The sequence below is a fragment of the Pinus tabuliformis genome, chromosome 4_1, assembly GCF_031772625.1.
Source record: "Pinus tabuliformis cultivar Carrire ecotype Pingquan chromosome 4_1, CPIR1, whole genome shotgun sequence".
Taxonomy (NCBI): domain Eukaryota; kingdom Viridiplantae; phylum Streptophyta; class Pinopsida; order Pinales; family Pinaceae; genus Pinus; species Pinus tabuliformis.
This window is the reverse complement of record NC_142303.1, coordinates 83,385,160-83,404,014: the sequence shown is the minus strand read 5'-3', so window position 1 is coordinate 83,404,014 and position 18,855 is coordinate 83,385,160. Positions and strand designations below refer to the sequence as shown.

The 18,855-nt window shown below is 40.5% G+C and overlaps 1 protein-coding gene across 1 annotated transcript in view; it reads left to right on the top strand.

The window, feature by feature from the left end:
* Positions 1-18,855, top strand: part of LOC149174295 (uncharacterized) — a 119,007-nt gene that overhangs the window by 21,259 nt on the left and 78,893 nt on the right. Inside the window, exon 3 of the mRNA XM_089419291.1 lies at positions 18,598-18,780. Within this exon, the coding sequence (XP_089275417.1) occupies positions 18,610-18,780 (171 nt within the window). The 5' untranslated portion in view covers positions 18,598-18,609. The remainder of the gene's footprint in view (positions 1-18,597; positions 18,781-18,855) is intronic.

Here is an 18,855-nt window from a genome sequence, read left to right as displayed (position 1 = left end):
AGCTCTCGAACTGGTTTTCCCCAAGAGTTGTAGGGGATTTTTCCAGGGTCACATTGACCAAAAATCACTGTGTTCAAATGTGTTAAATGGCTGTTTGTACCTGCTGATTTTTATTTCTACATTTTCTAACATTCTGTAAAATTTCCAGAATTTGTGTTTTCAACAAAAATTTATTTTTTCAGTTGTTGAATGTATGGATATGGGAAAGGGCATTTAACTATATGGGAGAAATAAGGTGAAACTGAAAACCAGGGTGGGAAATGAGAAATTTTTACATGGTATCAGAGCTTGAGTGCTGAAGTGCAGTTTGGGACAGCAAGGAGGAAAATTACAGCCTGCTGATTTTTCACTTAGAAAATTCCAGCAAGCTGATTTTTCACAAACAACAGTTTTTATCTTTACTACAGCAGTGCTATTTTTCAGTTTTAGGACAGCAGGATGTTATTGGGATTGAGGGTGGAGGATAGGCTGGATGGGCATACAAATTACAGCGTTTGGAAGGAGAGAATGCAGAGTATCTTTGAGGAGGTAGAAGTCTGGGATATCATGGTGCATACCACATAGAACCCTGTTGTTGTGCCTACTGATGCTACTCAGTTGGCTGAGTATAATAAAAAGAACAACAAGGGTAAGAGACTGATTCTAGACGGAGTCAAAGACCATTGCATTCTTCATGTGAGAGGAAAGAGAAATGCCCATGAGATGTGGATAGCATTGTCCAATCTCTACCAGAGTACCAATGAGAACCGGAAAATGGTCCTGAAGGAGAAGCTGAAGACTATTAAGATGGGTAATGATAGTGCAGCTAGATATCTCACAAAGATTACTAATGTGAGAGATGAGTTGGCAGCAGTTAGAGAGGACATTCCACCCACTGAGTTGGTGCGGATTGCAGTGAATGGCCTCCCCCGTTCATGGATGAACTTTGCTGATGGGGTTTGTGCACGTGAGACCCTTCCCACATGGGAGAGGTTTTGGGATGATTGCATTCAGACAGAGATCAGGAAAGGTCAGCTTGGGGCAGCCAAGCCAGTTGAGCAGGATGAGGATGTAGCATTGTCGGCAGGAGGCAAGAAAGGCAAAGGGAAGAAGCAGGCTTCCACAAGCAATGGTGGGGGCAAAGGCAAAGGTAAAGGTAAATAGGGTAACACACAGAAGGACTATTCCAAGGTGAAGTGTTGGAATTGTCAAAAGATGGGACACTATGCAGTTGCATGTTCGGAGAAGAAGAAGAAGGGGAAGATCCAGAGCGTGGCAGCTTTAGCAGAGGTTGAGGACTTTGCAGTTCGTTTTGACAGGGAGTTTGGGTTCACTGCGTATGAGTCCTCTAGTGCAGGGTCACCTGCCACACAGGTTCAGAGGGAGCATGATTTTCCCTCGATTAGCGGAGCATCTTCGAGTATCTGGTATGTGGACAGTGGGGCTTCACGTCACATTACATCATCATCATTCTTGCATAGAGGGCACCATCTTGACCCAATGATAAAACATTGTTGAAGAACGTCTCAAGTGGAAACTCTTTGCTCCATCAAACCACATAAATTTTTGGCTTTTGCAGGGAATTTTGCTTTCCAAACCACCTTCCAACACCATTTTATCTCAAAAGGAGCCCTACTAGTAGACAAATCTATATAGCCCTGCTTTGAGGTGTAAAAACTAGAGGGAGAGCAATACTACCAACTCATATTCTCTATCAGCAAGTCTGATGTGCTCAACGTACAAAGAATTTAGATATTTGTTCCACTCCTCCAGAAAGTCTGCCTCAATCCCTAACTCTTCGATTGTTTTTCAACCTTGCCTCTAGATAGTTGTTGTGGCCGGGTTAGCAATATGAGCCATCCTTGAAATATCTTTGCCCCTCAGAGTTTCGACAAGTGGATGAGGAAGAAGATGGTTATCACCACTCCTCGACCACAAATGTATTCCAATTTTTACATAAGTACCATTTTATTTACTCTCCAAGCCAACTGGTTCCCGATGATGTCAAATGAATTATCCTTGCCAAATTGAAGAAATGTTGGCCCTGGGCTTGTCCACTCTTCTAATTCAGTCCGCTAGCGTATTTGGGACAATGTTCATATGTATAACAATCGTAGACTAATGTACCTCTGTACAACAATCTCTGATTACATTTTGCCACCATGGCCCTTAGAGAACAGGGATACATTTTTTAAGTGCCATCCACCTTGCATTTTTGGCACTGCTAAATTTTTCCATTTGAACCATGGAAGGATCCTCTTCTCTTGGCACCCAAACCACAATAATTTGAAGGAGATTTTCCTTATTTTATCCAAAATGCTCTTGGGAATCTAGGCCAGAGAAATCTAGTAAACTGGGATGGCTTCTAGAATCGATTTTATTAAGACAAGGCGTCCTGCTCTAGACAATCATAAATCCAGTGAACTGGTATGGCTTCTGGAATCGATTTGATTAGGACAAGGCGACCTACTCTGGACAACCATTTTAGGCTCCAACGCTTAATCTTTTCTCGATTTTAGCTATAAGCTGTGACCAATCCTCCTTGATGTAGTTGTTTGGTTTTCGTCTGAAGCCTAGGTACTTGAGTCCTTCATCCAAAATCTTTGTCTCAAAAGGGACTAGCTGGGTTAAGAGTCTTCTCTCTATCTCTTCTAGATTGTGATGGGATAAAGTCGACCCTTTTGTAATTAATGGACATCTCAGTAGCTTTTCCATATGGAGGGAGAATCTCAATAAGATTTCCCACCTCTCTAATAGAGCCATTATTATAAATCAGGATATCATCTACGAAAAGGTCTGTTACAGTCATTTTCCTAGCCATAGGAGTATCCTGAAAACCCCCTCTACACTTAGCATCAATAATGAGATGACTCAAACCTTTTGCTATTAAAAGAAAGAGCACTGGTGACGGGACAACCCTGTTTGAGCCCTCTCTAAGCGTGGAAGAATGGGGAAGCTGCACCGTTGATCAACACTACAAATGGGACAGTTTGAATGCAACTCATTACCTAGGTTATGATTTTCGGACTGAAGCCCACGTGAGTTAAGAGGAGTTGGATATAGATCCAATTGACTCTATCATATGCCTTTGAGAGGTCAATCTTGAAAATTGCACCTTTTAGATTCTGAATCATTATGTTGTGGATTCCTTCCTGTGCCACACCAATTGCTTTGTAAATTTTCCTTCCTTCCAAGAAAGCAAATTGTTCTTTCAATATTGTTTTAGAGATGATGGGTTTTAGTCTATTGGCGATCTAGCAATAATTTTGTATATCACATTACACAACGAGAAAGGCCAAAAATCATCAAAGGACTCAAGAGATTCCACCTCAGTGATATGGGCGATAAAAGAGGAATTGAAAGCAGGCAACATTCTTTGATTATGTTGGGATTCTTCAATGAACACCAACAATTCATTACCAATGATATCATACAATCCAATTAAAAATTCAATACACCAACCATTTGGCACAGGACTCTTGTCCCTTTTGGAAGCTATGTAAAACTGTTTTGAGCTCGGCCTGCGACAATTCTTCCAGGAGAGCTCTGCTTTCTTCAACCTCAACAAATCTTGGAAATAACATTGTTGTTTTGAGGACTTTTTGCAATGGAGGGGCCTTCTTCGAAGCAGTTCATGGCCCTCTAGGCTCCTAAGACTCCAGATCGTGTTGCTCATTTTCCTTCCCTTTGCATATGCTTCAAAGTTTTTTGTATTCTCATCCCCACCTTCTAGCCATATGGTTCTACTTTTTAATTGCCATACTGCTTCCCTTTCTTCTAGAATTTCTCTTCTCCTTTTTTTTTTAAATTCTGAGAAGCTCGACCCTATCGTCACTTGATTGAAAACCTTCCTCCTGGATAGAGATAGTCTTTAATTGGTTCTCAATATTTGCCAATTCTCAGTTTGTTTCTTGTTTCTTTTTCCTAGCACATTCTTTAGCTTTTTGTTTTATGAGTTTCAAATTAGCTTCAAACTAATCAACAACTGTGGGTCCTAACATGGGATTGTAAACTTTCTAGTGGGGTTTGACGGATCAATCAATTCCTCCTCTTTCAACCAGTTTGCATTCATTTTAAAGGGGTAGGTTGCTTTTGGACCAACATCCTTAATTTCCAAGAAAATGGGGGAATGGTTTGATTTGCTACTCGAGCCAACCCATTGTTTGATTAGGTTGAATCGTTCTAAATGGGCGTCCAATATAGGAACCCGTTGATTCTTTTTGCAACTTTGTCCAACCCAGATCTACGGTTCCTCTAGGTAGGGACAATTTTGGTAGAAGCTACCTCACTTAATGGGCACCTAGTGAGAAGTTGAAAAACTTCAAATCACCCTTGAGGATCAGATTGTTCGAATTTATAATGGAGGTGCCAAACAATCTATCCCAATATTCCTTACGATTCGATGAGAGGGCCCCATATATATTTAGAATGGAGATAGTAGATCAATAAATTTCTAGCTTGAATGGCCTTCACATTTCATCCCATAGCCAAATCATCTGACCTACCTCTCACATCAAACCTTATGAAGGACCATCCACCCAAAAGAGATTCTAAGCATTTGGTGATAGTGTCTCCATCTCCTGGCATTTCTTGAAGAAATATTAGATTTGGGCCGTTGGATTCAACAATTTGCTTGAAAGCACATCTCTAGCAATGTTTTTAAAACCGGAACTGGTGACCGGACTGGTCCACCTAATGAACCGGTTTACCGACCGGAACCGGTCTAACCAGGACTGGTTTGGTCTAAACGAACCGGTTTTAAAAAATACATTAAATAATTAATTTTTAATGAAACAAAACTATTTTTAAGATGTAAAACCATGATTCCAAGCCAATAAAGACAAAATATGCGAAGTTTGCTCATTTATATACCATGTAAAGGTGAATATATCAAAATGGCACCGAGTACAATACATATCATCGACAAAATAGAAAAATACATAAGAAATGAGGCTCTAAATGGCCTATAAAGTCCAAAAACAATGCTGCAAGCTATGAGGCCATTGGCCTACTACAAGTCTACAGTGTACACATGATCAATCATCAAGTTCATCACCACTACTAGACACAGGATCATCATCAGGAGCTACATAGACATCATCTGGTTCAGAGTCTGAGGATGCCTCAGCCTGATCTGCAACCTCAGTATCAATGACACCAATGACAATAGAAGTGGACCTAATGGAAGCACGAGTTTGTCAACCTGCATGACTAGTGCCTTCCACTGGTTCTTTGCCTTTCCTTGATGCTGCTACTGATCCTAGTTCTGATGCCACCACATAATCTGCACCATCCCCCGCTAAAGCCATGTCGATATCAAAATCAGCCTCAAACACAGGTTCTTCAGTCTCCTCCACCCATTCTGATGTTGGATCAATATTGTCCAACACAATGGAATCTAGATCAAGAGTTTTGCTCATCATTTGGAGCTCTGATTGCATTTATTGTTTACCCCCAAACCATGAAATCCTGAAAACCATTAAGTCTGCTGAATTTTGAGTGAAATCTATAATTCTAGTTTCTCCATATGAAATCCAATGAGGTCGAAACCACTCTCAAACATCCTGAGTCATTTCATGGTAATGTTAAAAATTTAAGTAAAAGGATGAAAATGAAAATTAAAGGAAATGTCACTTTTACTTTAAGAATTTAACATTACCATTAATTGCCAACATTGTTAGGGTTGAAACACCCTTAGTTTCCCCCCAAAACCCCTGAAACACAGTGAAAAATATGCTTTTTTAACTTTACGGTGGGCGTGCCTAAAACCGGCCGGTTTGATACAAACCGGTCGGTTCCGTCCTAAACCGACCGGTTTTCACCGGTTAGGGCAAAAAAATGGCGAAATGGCCTTTCCAACCGGGTTTTTTGGCCGGTTTAGACCGGCGGCCTTGCTAACCGGCCGGTTAGATCGGTAACCGGTTTTTAAAAATGGTTTTGAAAACACTGATCTCTAGAGGCAATATTTGCTCTAAGGGCCCCTTGAATGGATCGTTGCCTACTAGTTGCTAGCTCTTCACCTGTCATCTCTTTGGCTTTTGTCAAGTGTGATTTCCTACCCCTGTCCGACATTCCCTTGAGGAGATAGACAGTTTACCGAGACCACTTGAGAGGCCTTCAGAGTGCGGCAGAATGGATCGAGATCGTAGATTATAAACAATGCCATTCTGCTTTGAGGGTTCAGAGGAAAATTTGGTGCTGTAGTCATTGGAGAGGATGGACCATCAATCCCTTGAGGGCAAGGGCATGAGCAAGTGGCAGTGGGGGAGGGAGAGGGGGGAGGGAGGAAGCCTTATGGACCGAGACCATTGCTAGGATTGTGTCTGAGGTTTCTTGAATAGGGCGTGCATTAAAATAATTGATTAAATTAGGATTGGATGTACAGGGAAGAGGGGATGATCGAGTACCTTCATTGATGATTGTCGAGCCCATTGAAACCTGAGGACACTGATCCTCCTTCGCATGTTCCTCATTGGTGACACCTCCACTGGGCTCGAGAACCTCTTCATGGGTTTGCAAAACCTGATTCGACACCTCTTGAAGTGATTCTTTGCCCTTTTGACTCGACTCCTCTTGCATCGCTGGGGTTGAGTGTGCTTTTTTGTGAAAGGGAAGCTCACAATCCCTTACCAAATTCCCATACCTATGACACTTCCTACATCAGAATGGAACCCCTTTACAATCTAAAATTTGAACCCTTTCCTCCTATCCAATGCACATGTCTTTTGGTAGGCCCTTCTGTAGATCCATATTTACCAATATTCGAGCTATGAACTTGTTTCCTAAAATTAGATAGGATGAATCATGATCCAAATATTTCCCTATGGTGTTTCCAATATCCAGGAAAACTAGGGCATCCCATAGGTTTGCAGGAAGGCTTGAGGGCAAGGGCATGAGCAAGTGGTAGGGGGGGAGGGATAGGGGGGAGGGATACGGGGGAGGGAGGAAGCCTTATGGACCGAGACCATTGCTAGGATTGTGTCTGAGGTTTCTTGAATAGCGCGTGCATTAAAATAATTGATTAAATTAGGATTGGATGTACAGGGAAGAGGGGATGATCGAGTACCTTCATTGATGATCGTCGAGCCCATCGAAACCTGAGGACACTGATCCTCCTTCGCATGTTCCTCATTGGTGACACCTCCACTGGGCTCGAGAACCTTTTCATGGGTTTGCAAAACTTGATTTGACACCTCTTGAAGTGACTCTTTGCCCTTTTGACTAGGCTCATCTCGCATGGTTGGGGTTGAGTGTGCTTTTTTGTGAAAGGGAAGCTCACAATCCCTTACCAAATTCCCATACCTATGACACCTCCTACATCAGAATGGAACCCCTTTATAATCTAAAATTTGAACCCTTTCCTCCTATCCAATGCACATGTCTTTTGGTAGGCCCTTCCGTAGATCCATATTCACCAATATTCGAGCTATGAACTTGTTTCCTAAAATTAGATAGGATGAATCATGATCCAAATATTTCCCTAGGGTGTTTCCAATATCCAGGAAAACTAGGGCATCCCATAGGTTTGTAGGAAGGCTTGTCAGACACACCCAAATCGAAACCTCATCCAATTTTTCCCTTTCAACATCGAACAAGGGAGACCAAAATTTAAACATAATGGGGGTGGAGACTATCTTCCATGGCTTTTTAAACAACTTGCTTTGCTTTGGCTGCTTCCTAAAAAGGAAAATGGATCAATCTCCTCGCCATCAAGGCCACCTCGGGGGTATACAAAATTATTGGCACTATTTCCTTTCTGCCCACTCCTTGATGAGTTTGTAGCTAAACTTACGATCTTTGGCTCGACCCACTAGCGATTTTTTAGCCAAGGTTGCTGCATTTTTTATCAACACATCCACACCATAACAAGAGGAGCTTGAACCCTATTTTCCCTCTTTATACATAGTTTCTTTTTTCGCTTTAACCCGCTTTTCAATCCCCCTTCAGAGCGCTGGTCTCCACTTGTGCTTAGTAAAGTGTTACCTTGAACTTCCTTATCACCAGGGATTTCAGGAGATTAGCCCTTGCCTTCCTTTGATGCGAGCTAATCCTTTAGAAGATTGCTGGCAAACTGTTGTAGAGAGTGGTCCTGTGGAAGATTTGTGAGTTGTGTGCCTTCTGCGGGAAAGATGTTGAAATATGTAACTAGGTTCGGTCTTCATAATGACATATGTAATTATGATTTTATGTATTTAATGAAAAGAGAAAAATAAATTTATTATTGTGAGTCTTGAGGCATGGGTTTCATGCTCAAGAGAATTTATTTTATAGGTCAAGCACCCATTGAGTGCTTCTAGGTTTGTCATAAAGTCATTGAGTCATTGTCATGTATTAAAGACCCATTTGGGCATGTTACATATTGTAAAAGAAAATTTATTGAGTCAAAAGACCCTCCAAGACCTCGTCATGACACAAAGATCAAGTCGGCCTACATGAAGAGACAAGTCGGCCTAAAGGAGAAATTCGACCCATTGAGAAGCCTATATAAAGAAGACTTCGACCTCATTTGGAAGACACACTTCACTCACACAAGTTCGATCACAAGGAAGAGAAGAAGTGCGAAAAAGAAGAGGACAAAAGAAGAAGAAGTCGAGTTTTTGGATTGGTTTTGGGCTACTTCTCTCCACACATGCGAAGGAATTAGGGTTCATGCTGTTGCAGTAAAGTCAAGTTGCAGAAGTGAAGTTAGGTTGAAGTTTGAGAAGAAGCTACTGGGCAAGTCGAAGTTGCAGAAGAAGTTGTTGGGCAAGTCGAAGTTGCAGAAGAAGTTGTTGGGCAAGTCGATGTTGCAGAATAAGTTGCTTGGTAGGTTGAAGTTGCAGGAAAAGTTGTTGGGCAAGGCGAAGTTGCAAGAGAAATTGGTGGGCAAGTCAATTTTGCAAAAGACGTTGCTGGGTAGGTCGAAGTTTCAAAAGACGCTGTTGAAGGTCAAATTTGCAGAAGTTGCTAGAAGCAAGTTCTGACTTGGTCTTGGAGGCCCTCGGTCAAGGGTCAAAGGTCTTGGAATTTGTTAATTGAAGGTCTATAAGAAGAGAAAGGATTCTGGTGTGTTTTCCTCTCAAGTAGGAGAGGTTTTGGCCCTGGCTGATCGCCTATATCTTGTGTCCTACTGTATCATTGTTCTTTATGATTTGGTAACTGTTTGATGACAGAGATCACAAATATTAATAAAAGAAGAAGAAGTTAATCAAATAAAGTAAAAACACATCACAAATAGTTATCAAAGAAAGAGAAATCATCTTATGTTGCTGCCCCATTTCTCAATGTGGTTTCAGAGCTAAGGTGACAAAACAAGGAAGGGCAGCTTAAAGGACACGCAAGGATCGAAGCACTAGATGATCATCAAGAACATCAATCATCAAAGGACCACTCATCTCAAAGGCACTACAGGGACAAGGATTACATCATCATCTTGAAGGAAGCCTCTAAGGAAGATCTCAAAACCTTAGTTCGTTCAAAGAAGGTTTCTACACTTGAATTCTTGGGAACCTTGCTCAATCATCACCTCAAAGAAATAGACCTCAAAAGACCCTACCTCTACTCAAATAAAGGAGAACTACAAATTGAAGCATCTTGAAGTTACTAATCCAAGGGAAGCAAAAAGAAAGGCAATGTCATCATCATCAAGTATTCAAGGTGATCTCCCTCTCTTTGGGTCAAGGGTCATTTTTGAAGGAAGACATCTTCATCAAGAAGAAATCTTCTACTACCAATATCATCATCAAAATCAAGAAGGCAACATGTTGAAGATATTGTCATCAAGGAGTATTTTCACAAGTATCCTTATGTCCACATCTAAATCTATCAAAATGTCTTTTTGCAAGGAAAGCAACAAGTTGGTTGGGTCATCAAACTTTCTTGCATGGAAGAAGAGGACATATTTGATCCTCATAGAAATGATGTTGTGGAACATGTTAAGGGCTCAATCACTAAACCTCCAAAGGAAGAAGCTCAAGCTCTTGCAAAATACATGAAAGGGGAAGTAAGGGCTCAAAGGATTCTCATAGAATCCATCAAAGATCCCCTCATTCCCTATGTATCAAAATTAGAGACATCAAAAGAAATATACGACAAACTTGTAGAATTTTTCTCCGTAAGTACTATAGGAGAAGTGATCTCATTAAGACAAGAACTCTACTAGATGAAGATATCAAGAAGAAGGAATTGCCTCATACTTTATGAGGGTGTCAGAAATAACAGACCAACTCCAAGAGTTGGGAGAAATAATGTCTGATAGGGAAATGACTACCATAGTGCTCAATGCACTACTAGAGGAATGGGGCAGCTTCACATCAAGCATCTGTGGAAAGAAGGAAGCTACTCCATTCAATGAACTGTGGTCATTATGCAAAATCGAAGAAACTAGGCTGAAAGCAAAAATTGATGTGGGATCAAACGGGCAAGCTCAAGCATCTGTTGCCATGGTTAAGAGAAAAGGGAAGTTTGGGCCTCAGAAAAAGAAGAAGAACATGTCAAAGATCCAATGTTGTAGCCGTCATGAATACGGGCACTACAAGAGAGATTATCCCGAGCTCAAGAAGGACAACAACAAAAGCGGAAAGGAAGAAGCCCATATCATTGAAGAAGTGGAAGAAGTTGAAAAGAAGAAATTCAAGAAGGAAGAAGTGAGAGATCTCTATTATGATGGAATCTTCTTCACCAAGTTCTTTTCAAGTTTTTGTAAAGTAGAGCTATCATGGTAGGAAACATTAGAAGCATGATAGGATGCATCATGTTAGGGGATGGCATCATAAAATCATATGATTGAAGCAAGAGCTTGTGACATCATCATAAGGAGCTTGAAAGATCGCTAAAGTAGAAGTCTACATGGTTGTCGCAGTCATCATAGAAAGAAGTAGCTCTTGGTAACCTCATTAGAAGCATAAGTAGTACTTATGGGTAGAAGAAAGTTATCTAGTGTAGAGTTCATCATACATCATTAGGAAGAAGCATTTGTAGGATGAGGATAATCAAGATCCTCTGTTGGAATCTTCATTCGAATTTTCACCTCTTGGATGAAGCAAGTGCCTTGTTGAGAATTCCACCTTGTATGGGATTCATTGTTTGGAAGAATGATGGTATGATGACAAAGGAATGTAGCATGTCAAGATGGTTGAAGTATTCTCAATCAAGGACAAGAAGCTGCTGAAGAAAGCGTAGATGACCAAAAGAATAGAAGAGGTATCTATGCATATGTTTGCTAAAAATTAAGTCATGTCATCATATAGTTGCTGACAGCATGGGTAAGACCTCTAACCCATGAGCATGATCAAAGTAAAGGGATCTCTTTCGTTGAAAGGATACATGAAGGCATGGTTCACATATTTACTAGATGAAATCAACATAATATGTCCTCATATGGAATATGAGGTGGTTGACAAAGATGAAGGAACTATGGATAGAAGTTCCTGGGAAGCAACATGTGAAGAAAGAAATAATAGATCATGAGAAACACAACTACAGGACATCAACATCCGACAACTAGAAGAATTGATCATGATATCTCCATGGAAAAAAAGACCATGACAAGGTCTGTAAAGAAAAAAGAGACCCTTGACATATGAAGTTTTGGAGATGTGTCTTCAAAAGTGTGGGATGTTGTAGACAAGCAAGATGTCATGATGAAAGGCCATCACAAAAGGTAACTTTGATTTGATGTTCATTTTTGGTTTTTGAACAACATCTGGATGGGTTGACACAGGGCTACTGAAAGAGAGTTGTAGATGTCGTTTACAACTAGCACTCATGTGGTTGGATGGAAGATCTTGAAGGAAACATGACGTGGATGAGGTAGTTGTATAAAGGAAAGTCGGATGTGGACTAGAAGATCACTTTTCGATAAAGGGAAGGATGACATGACTGACTTGAGGAAAGTGATGGATGGTCGATGCCCTACAAGATGAAGGCTCCATAACAAAGAAGATGAAATTTGTGGCATCGAAAGAGAGAACCCTACAAGAAACTAATTGTCCCATGATCTCCACCTAGAGCAGAAAGCTATTGGAAGCAAGTCTCTGGTTAAGAGGGAGCTTGGACAAGTCCTTGGTTAAGAGGGAACTTGGGTACATTCCTTTTATAGGAATGGGTATATCCTCCCTGGTTGAAAGGGAGAGATAGACACATCGTTCTTGCCTTCACTTTGGGAAGAAGGAATGGAGGATTGGGTAAACATCTGGCATGCGATACTCTTTGAGGATGTGGTAGGGCATCCAAGATAAGAGTAGTTGTAAAGGACCGATATTCTTTGAGGACTGGGAATCCCAGATAAGAGCAGTCCGTGTCGAACATACTCTGAAAGAACCTGGATGGGGTATGTTCGAGAGAGACAATGATGATGGTGTCTATAAATCATTGGTCTTGCCAACATTGTGCTCTAATCTTGTGGAGAGATATAACTGTTAGTCAAGGCGTTGCTAGTGACAATGGTGGATGAAATGATGCTAAACAGATGGGTTACCAATCCGACTCTTCTTATGAGAATTCTTCAGATTGAAACTGTCCAAGTACCTTGTATGGATTATGAATACCTCCCTAGTTAAGAGGGAGTGTTGAAATACATAACTAGGTTTGGTCTTCATAATGACATATGTAATTATGATTTTATGTGAGACTTGAGGCATGGGTTTCATGCTCAAGAGAATTTATTTTATAGGTCAAGCACCCATTGAGTGCTTCTAGGTTTGTCATAAAGTCATAAAGTCATTGTCATGTATTGAAGACCCATTTGGGCATGTTACACATTGTAAAAGAAAATTTATTGAGTAAAATACCCCCCAAGACCTCGTCATAACACAAAGATCAAGCTGGCCTACATGAAGAGACAATCTGGCCTAAAGGCGCCGTTCGACTCATTGAGAAGCCTATATGAAGAAGACTTCGACCTCATTTGGAAGACACACTTCACTCGCACAAGTTCGATCACAAGGAAGAGAAGAAGTGCGAAAAAGAAGAGGATGAAGGAAGAAGAAGAAGTCTAGTTTTTGGATTGGTTTTGGGCTACTTCTTTCCACACGTGCAAAAGAATTAGGGTTCGTGCTGCTGCAGTAAAGCTGAGATGCAGAAGTGAAGTTAGGTCGAAGTTGCAAAAGAAGCTGTTGGGCAAGTCGAAGTTGCAGAAGAAGTTATTGGGCAAGTCAAAATTGCAGAAGAAGTTGTTGGGCAAGTCAAAATTGCAAAATAAGTTGTTGGGTAGGTCGAAGTTGTAGAAAAAGTTGCTGGGCAAGTCGAAGTTGCAAGAGACGCTGCTAGGCAAGTCGAAGTTGCAGAAGAATTTGCTGCATAGGTCGAAGTTTCAAAAGAAGTTGTTGAAAGTTAGATTTGCAGAGGTTGCTGGAAGCAAGGTCTGACTTGGTCTTGGAGGGTCTCGGTCAAGGGTCAAAGGTCTTAGAATTTGCCAATTGAAGGTCTATAAGAAGAGAAATAATTCTAGTGGGTTTTCCTCTCAAGTAGGAGAGGCTTTGGCCCTGGCTGATCCCCTATATCTTGTGCCCTATTGTCTCATTGTTCTTTATGATTTGGCAGCTGTTTTATGGTAGAGATCACTAATAATAATATTAGAAGAAGAAGTTAATCAAGTAAAGCAAAAACACATCACAAATAGCTCTCAAAGAAAGAGAAATCATCCTATGATGCTGCCCCTAGATTTCTTAACAAAAGAAACCTTCTCCAGTTTTGTAATTTGCACGAGCATCAACAAAATCCATGATGGACTGAGGGGCTTGTTCAATAGTGAGGCCTGTGGTGAAAGAACCATACTGGGATGGAACTGGCACCTCTAGCAAGCCACATGATGATGCGGCAAAGGCCTAGAACCAATCCTTTGGCTTCAAATTCGACATCCAGGGCATGTTTGTCATCGGTGATGGTTATGTTGACAACTTTTCATCCAAACCCCCAACTGGAGCCTGGGGATTCCCTTGTTCATTTGACCCAGAAACAATAAGAAGCTGAGAGTTGGAACCATGCCAGACTTGTATCTTGACAAACCCCGAGCTAGTGTTGACATTTGTTGTGGAGGCCTAGACCTGGCCGTCATTGCCTGCCTTCGGTTCATAATCCACTAGCTCTGTATCCTCCATGAAAAACCCCACTCAGAGTTGACTGACATATCGGTTGCTTTACCAAGGGAGCCTTGAAGTCCATCGGCGAAAAACATGGCAAGCAAGATGGTTGGGAAGGGGAGACCATCAAGAGAGCGAGTAGATTTTTTTTTTCCTTACCTGGAGACACCTACCTGTGTTGCACTAATCGCCAAATAATCACGATAATATCGTTTTATTGCGATTTTTTCAAAACAAAGATAAAATCGGGCGATAAAATCGTGGAACTGTCGGGCAACGCGTGTTTTAAAGGGAAAAACACGATTTAATTTGTCATTTGGACGGCAGACAGGCGCGCGACTGGGGTTTGGAGACTTGGAGACTTGCTAATTTTAGAGTTGAATCAGTTAACTAGAGGAGAAAAACGAAGTGTGAGCTAAGGAGGAGACACATTTTCTCCATAAAACCGGTATGGGCACCAACTTTTTGTGTTTTCACTGTTTTGTAACTTTGTTTTTGTTTTTTTTTCTATGTTTTTGGTTGGGTTTGGAATGGGGTTTCTTAAATTGTATGTATTTTTTTTTAGTTTTTGTACAATGTAAATAGTAAAACACTGAATTGTAAGTTTGTAACTTGTAAATTATAATCCTTATTTTGACATAGGTTCACTGAAACACCATTCAAGTTTTCAACTTCAAAGTTCAAAATCAAAACTGCTAAGGAAATTGGACCCTTTCTGGGAATTTGGTGAACCTGATGCTCCGAATGATAGACTAAACTTGACTTGCAAGTTGTGTGGGCAACATATGTTCGGGGGGGTGTACAGATTGAAGTATCACCTTGCACAAATCCTTGGATTTGATGTAGGGCCTTGCACAGAGACAAATCCTGAAATTATCTGAAGAGCCATGAAAGCATTGGAAACTTTAAACCACACTAGAGAGGCCAAAGCAGAAATGAAGAGGCAACTAAAAAAGTCAGCTGAACAAGGAAGTGCCAGTGGTTAGACTACAACATCAACCAACTCGGTAGCTGTCTCATCATTTTTTGTTCCTCGAACCACACCTGGTTCACAACCATCTATCAGTTCAATGCTTAAAAAAACTGAGAAAGAACAAGCTGACAAGTTGCTGGCCAAATTTCTCCTTTGGAGTGATATTCCTTTCAGCATTGTAAGGAATAATCCATTTTTCCAGCCTGCTGTTGATGCTATTGCAACTGTTGGCACAGGGTACAAAATCCCTTCTTATCATGACATTAGAGGCCGATTCTTCAAAATGAAAAGCTTGACTGCACCAAAAGATTGGAGGATTTTAGGGAATCATGGGCACAAACAGGATGCACTGTGATGTCAGATGGTTGGACTGACCCAAAGGGGAGAACCCTTATAAATTTCTTGGATAGTTGTCCCAAGGGGACTATGTTTATCAAATCTATTGATGCATCTGCACAAATCAAAGATGCAAGAACTTTATGTGATTTGCTGGATGTGTTTATTTTGGAGGTGGGTGCAGAAAATGTTGTCCAAGTCATAACGGACAATGCTGCAAATTATGTTGCTGCTGGCAAGTTGCTTATGGACAGGCATCCTACTTTATTTTGGACACCTTGTGCTGCAACTGTATTGATTTGATGTTGGAGGACATAGGGAAAATTTCCTTTGTCAAAGATATTGTTGAGTCATCCAAAATTATTAAAAAATATTATATAATCATACATCTGTGCTTAGCTTGATGAGAAGATTCACCAACAACAAAGAGTTGGTGCGCTCCGCCATTACATGGTTTGCCATCAATTTCATATTCTTCAATCCCTCTTGAATTCTATGTGGGATGTGAAGAGAATGTTTCTTTTAGAGGAGTGGCATGCTTTGACAATGAGCCGCAAACCAGAGGGAGAGGCCATATGCAAACTAGTTTCATACTAGGAAGACTTCTGGGCGGGAGTGCAGGAGGTGTGCGCCGTTACTGAACCTTTGGTAAAGGTTCTTCGATTAGTTGATGGTGAGAAGCCCGCAATGGGCTATTTGTATGAGGCCATGGACAGGGCGAAAAAATTCATTCGGGCCTACTATGATGATAAGGGAGATGAGGGGTTTTAGAGACAACTCCTCTTATGGGGAGTGATTGATGAACGATGGAACAACACACTCCATCGTCCCATTCATGCTGCTGGGATTTTCCTGAACCCCACATTTTCTTACGCATGTGGGTTCGTATTTGATGCTGAGATCATGGATGGATTCTTAACCTGTGTCCAGAGGATGGTGCGATCTCCAGCAGAACGTACAAAAATCTCTAAAGAAATTGAGACATATAGGATGGCAGGTGGCACATTTGGCTTTGACATGGCTGTGACTGATAGGACGATTAAAATGCCAGGTATTTTTTAGTTTGTTTCAAATTTCATTGTCTCTTCAAATTCCATTTTTTTTCTTATGTTTATTTAAAATTTTATTTGTAATTTTGCTGTAGATGCATGGTGGAGAATGTATGGTTCCAGGGTACCCCTTTTGCAAAATCTTGCCATTTGAATCCTCACCCAAACATGTAGTTCGTCAGGATATGAGCGCAACTGGAGTGTATTTGAAAAAATACACAACAAGAAGCGCAACAGGTTAACACTTAAAAATTTAAAATATTGCAAATTTCCAAATAATTTTTTGAATTCATTAAACAATATTTTTTTTTATAATTATTATTTCATGGTCTTTGTACAGGTTGGAGTCCTAGCGACTTAATGACATGGTCTACGTCTACTACAATTTTCGACTGTGGGTGAGGCAACTTGAGAGGACACCTGATATGGAGGCCATCTCATTGGATGGGATTGACACCACTGTTGCATGGAGGGTTGAGGCCGAGAGGCCTCTCATGGAGTCTGCTGATGATTGGTTAGTGTAGGATGTAGTGGAGTGGGAGGAGGAGGAAGAGTTGGAGCAACAGGAGGAGGAGGTGACACCACTTGCCCGGGCTACCCTTGCCACCAGTAGAGGACGTGGTCTACCTCCTATAGCTTCTACTCCTAGTTCTTCAGCTTCTAGAGCACATCAGACTCCACTGCCAACTCCACCAGCACCAGCATCTACATTTAGAGGGAAAGGGAAAGCTATGGCATTTTATCGCAAGAGGGGCAGAGGAAATCAATAGTATTAGACTTTAGTTATTTTGTTCATTTCATTGTATATGAAATTATGACTCATGAGATACATTATTATATTTTTTGTTGATATTTTGAGGCTGAGTTGGGACTCAGGAGTCAGGACTTACTATTCAGGACATGATTCACTGTTATGTGTGATGTAGCACTAGAAATGATATTAAACATCTTATATATTAGTTCTGTTATCATATTTATGTGTCAATGTATTTATTTTATGTTGTAGATGGTTTAGATATTAAAAAAATTGAAAAAAATGAATATTTTTTCCCGATTATTACTGATTTTTTCCCGATTATTACAATTTTTTCCGATTTTTTCCCCGCGCCGAAATTATCCCGATAACAATTAGTGCAACATTGACGCCTACAAATGAAGACTCAATGTAAGCCCGTCTACAGATTAGCGTTACCAACCGCAGTGAAAAGACCCCAACAACCTTCTTTTCCTGCAGTTTCGACCATCTGTTAGCCTCAGAGCCATTTTTTCTCCATTCCACATTCCAATTATTGATCTCCTTAGCCATGCTAACCTTGTTATATATATACGAATTTTTTATTAGACTTTAATGAAAACCAGATACCTTCTTTGTTCATGTTTTCTGTACAGAGTAATTTTCAAAACTGTGCGTTAACCCTTTTTTTGATAAGCTGATATAAGACCATATGCGGATTACTCAATCATATTTCTATGCATATAAAAATAAGCAGTTCTGAAACATCATTTCTCCTTGAAAACTCCTATGCAACCAGTTTATTCCCTTATCAGATTATTTGAAAATATGATAGGAGCAACCACGCTCTCCCCAACCCATGAATTGCTTATATAACAATCCCCCTTGAGCCACAGGCAACACTCCTGTCAGGAATCAGATCAGAAGCTTTCATAAAATTTCTCCTCCTCAGACCCTACCAGTGTCCCTCTAGTACAAGGTCCAAAATTTCTTTTATTCTTCTTCCAGACGAGTCTTTCTCTCCCACTGGAACCTTTTTTTTTTCAAATTTTCTTTATTTCCTGCAATCTGTTTCACACTCTCTCCACCCATGACCTTTCTTTCCAACATTTCTGGTGGTAGGAATATTTTTAAAGGTGGAGGATTTCTTTTTTTAAACTGTGACAACAGTCACTTCGAAACTGTCTTTTCTTGGACTACAACTGATTATTAATCGCTTCCTGACAGTTGGGAGCCTGACTAATGTGGTGGCTCCTCTTATATTTCCAAATAAACAATAAATGGAATAAATAATATTTCTTCATAACAATGTATTAATACTTTAATCTGTCAGTCAACTTTAGTCTTGACCCCACAGCCAATACTTCCACAATATTTACAAGTAAATATAAATAATAATGTTTGCATAAAAAATTGCAACATGGATATCACAGTTTTAACTTGATTTTGGCTGGTTGATTATTACAGGTACCCAAAGTCATGTATGAAGACCTCGGAGTGCAGCCTGGCATACGGAGACCACCATCGAACACAACACCAAATCCATTCAATAATGCATTTTATGGGGCTGGTTCAGGATTTATTCGAGATGGATTAGGTGCATATGGGGAAAGAATTTTGGGAAGTGGCACAGAATATGTGCAAAGCAATGTATGAGTTCATGTTTAATCTGGTTGAATCACTTTGAAATTTCTTATATGCCTTTATTTAAAATCATAGATGAGT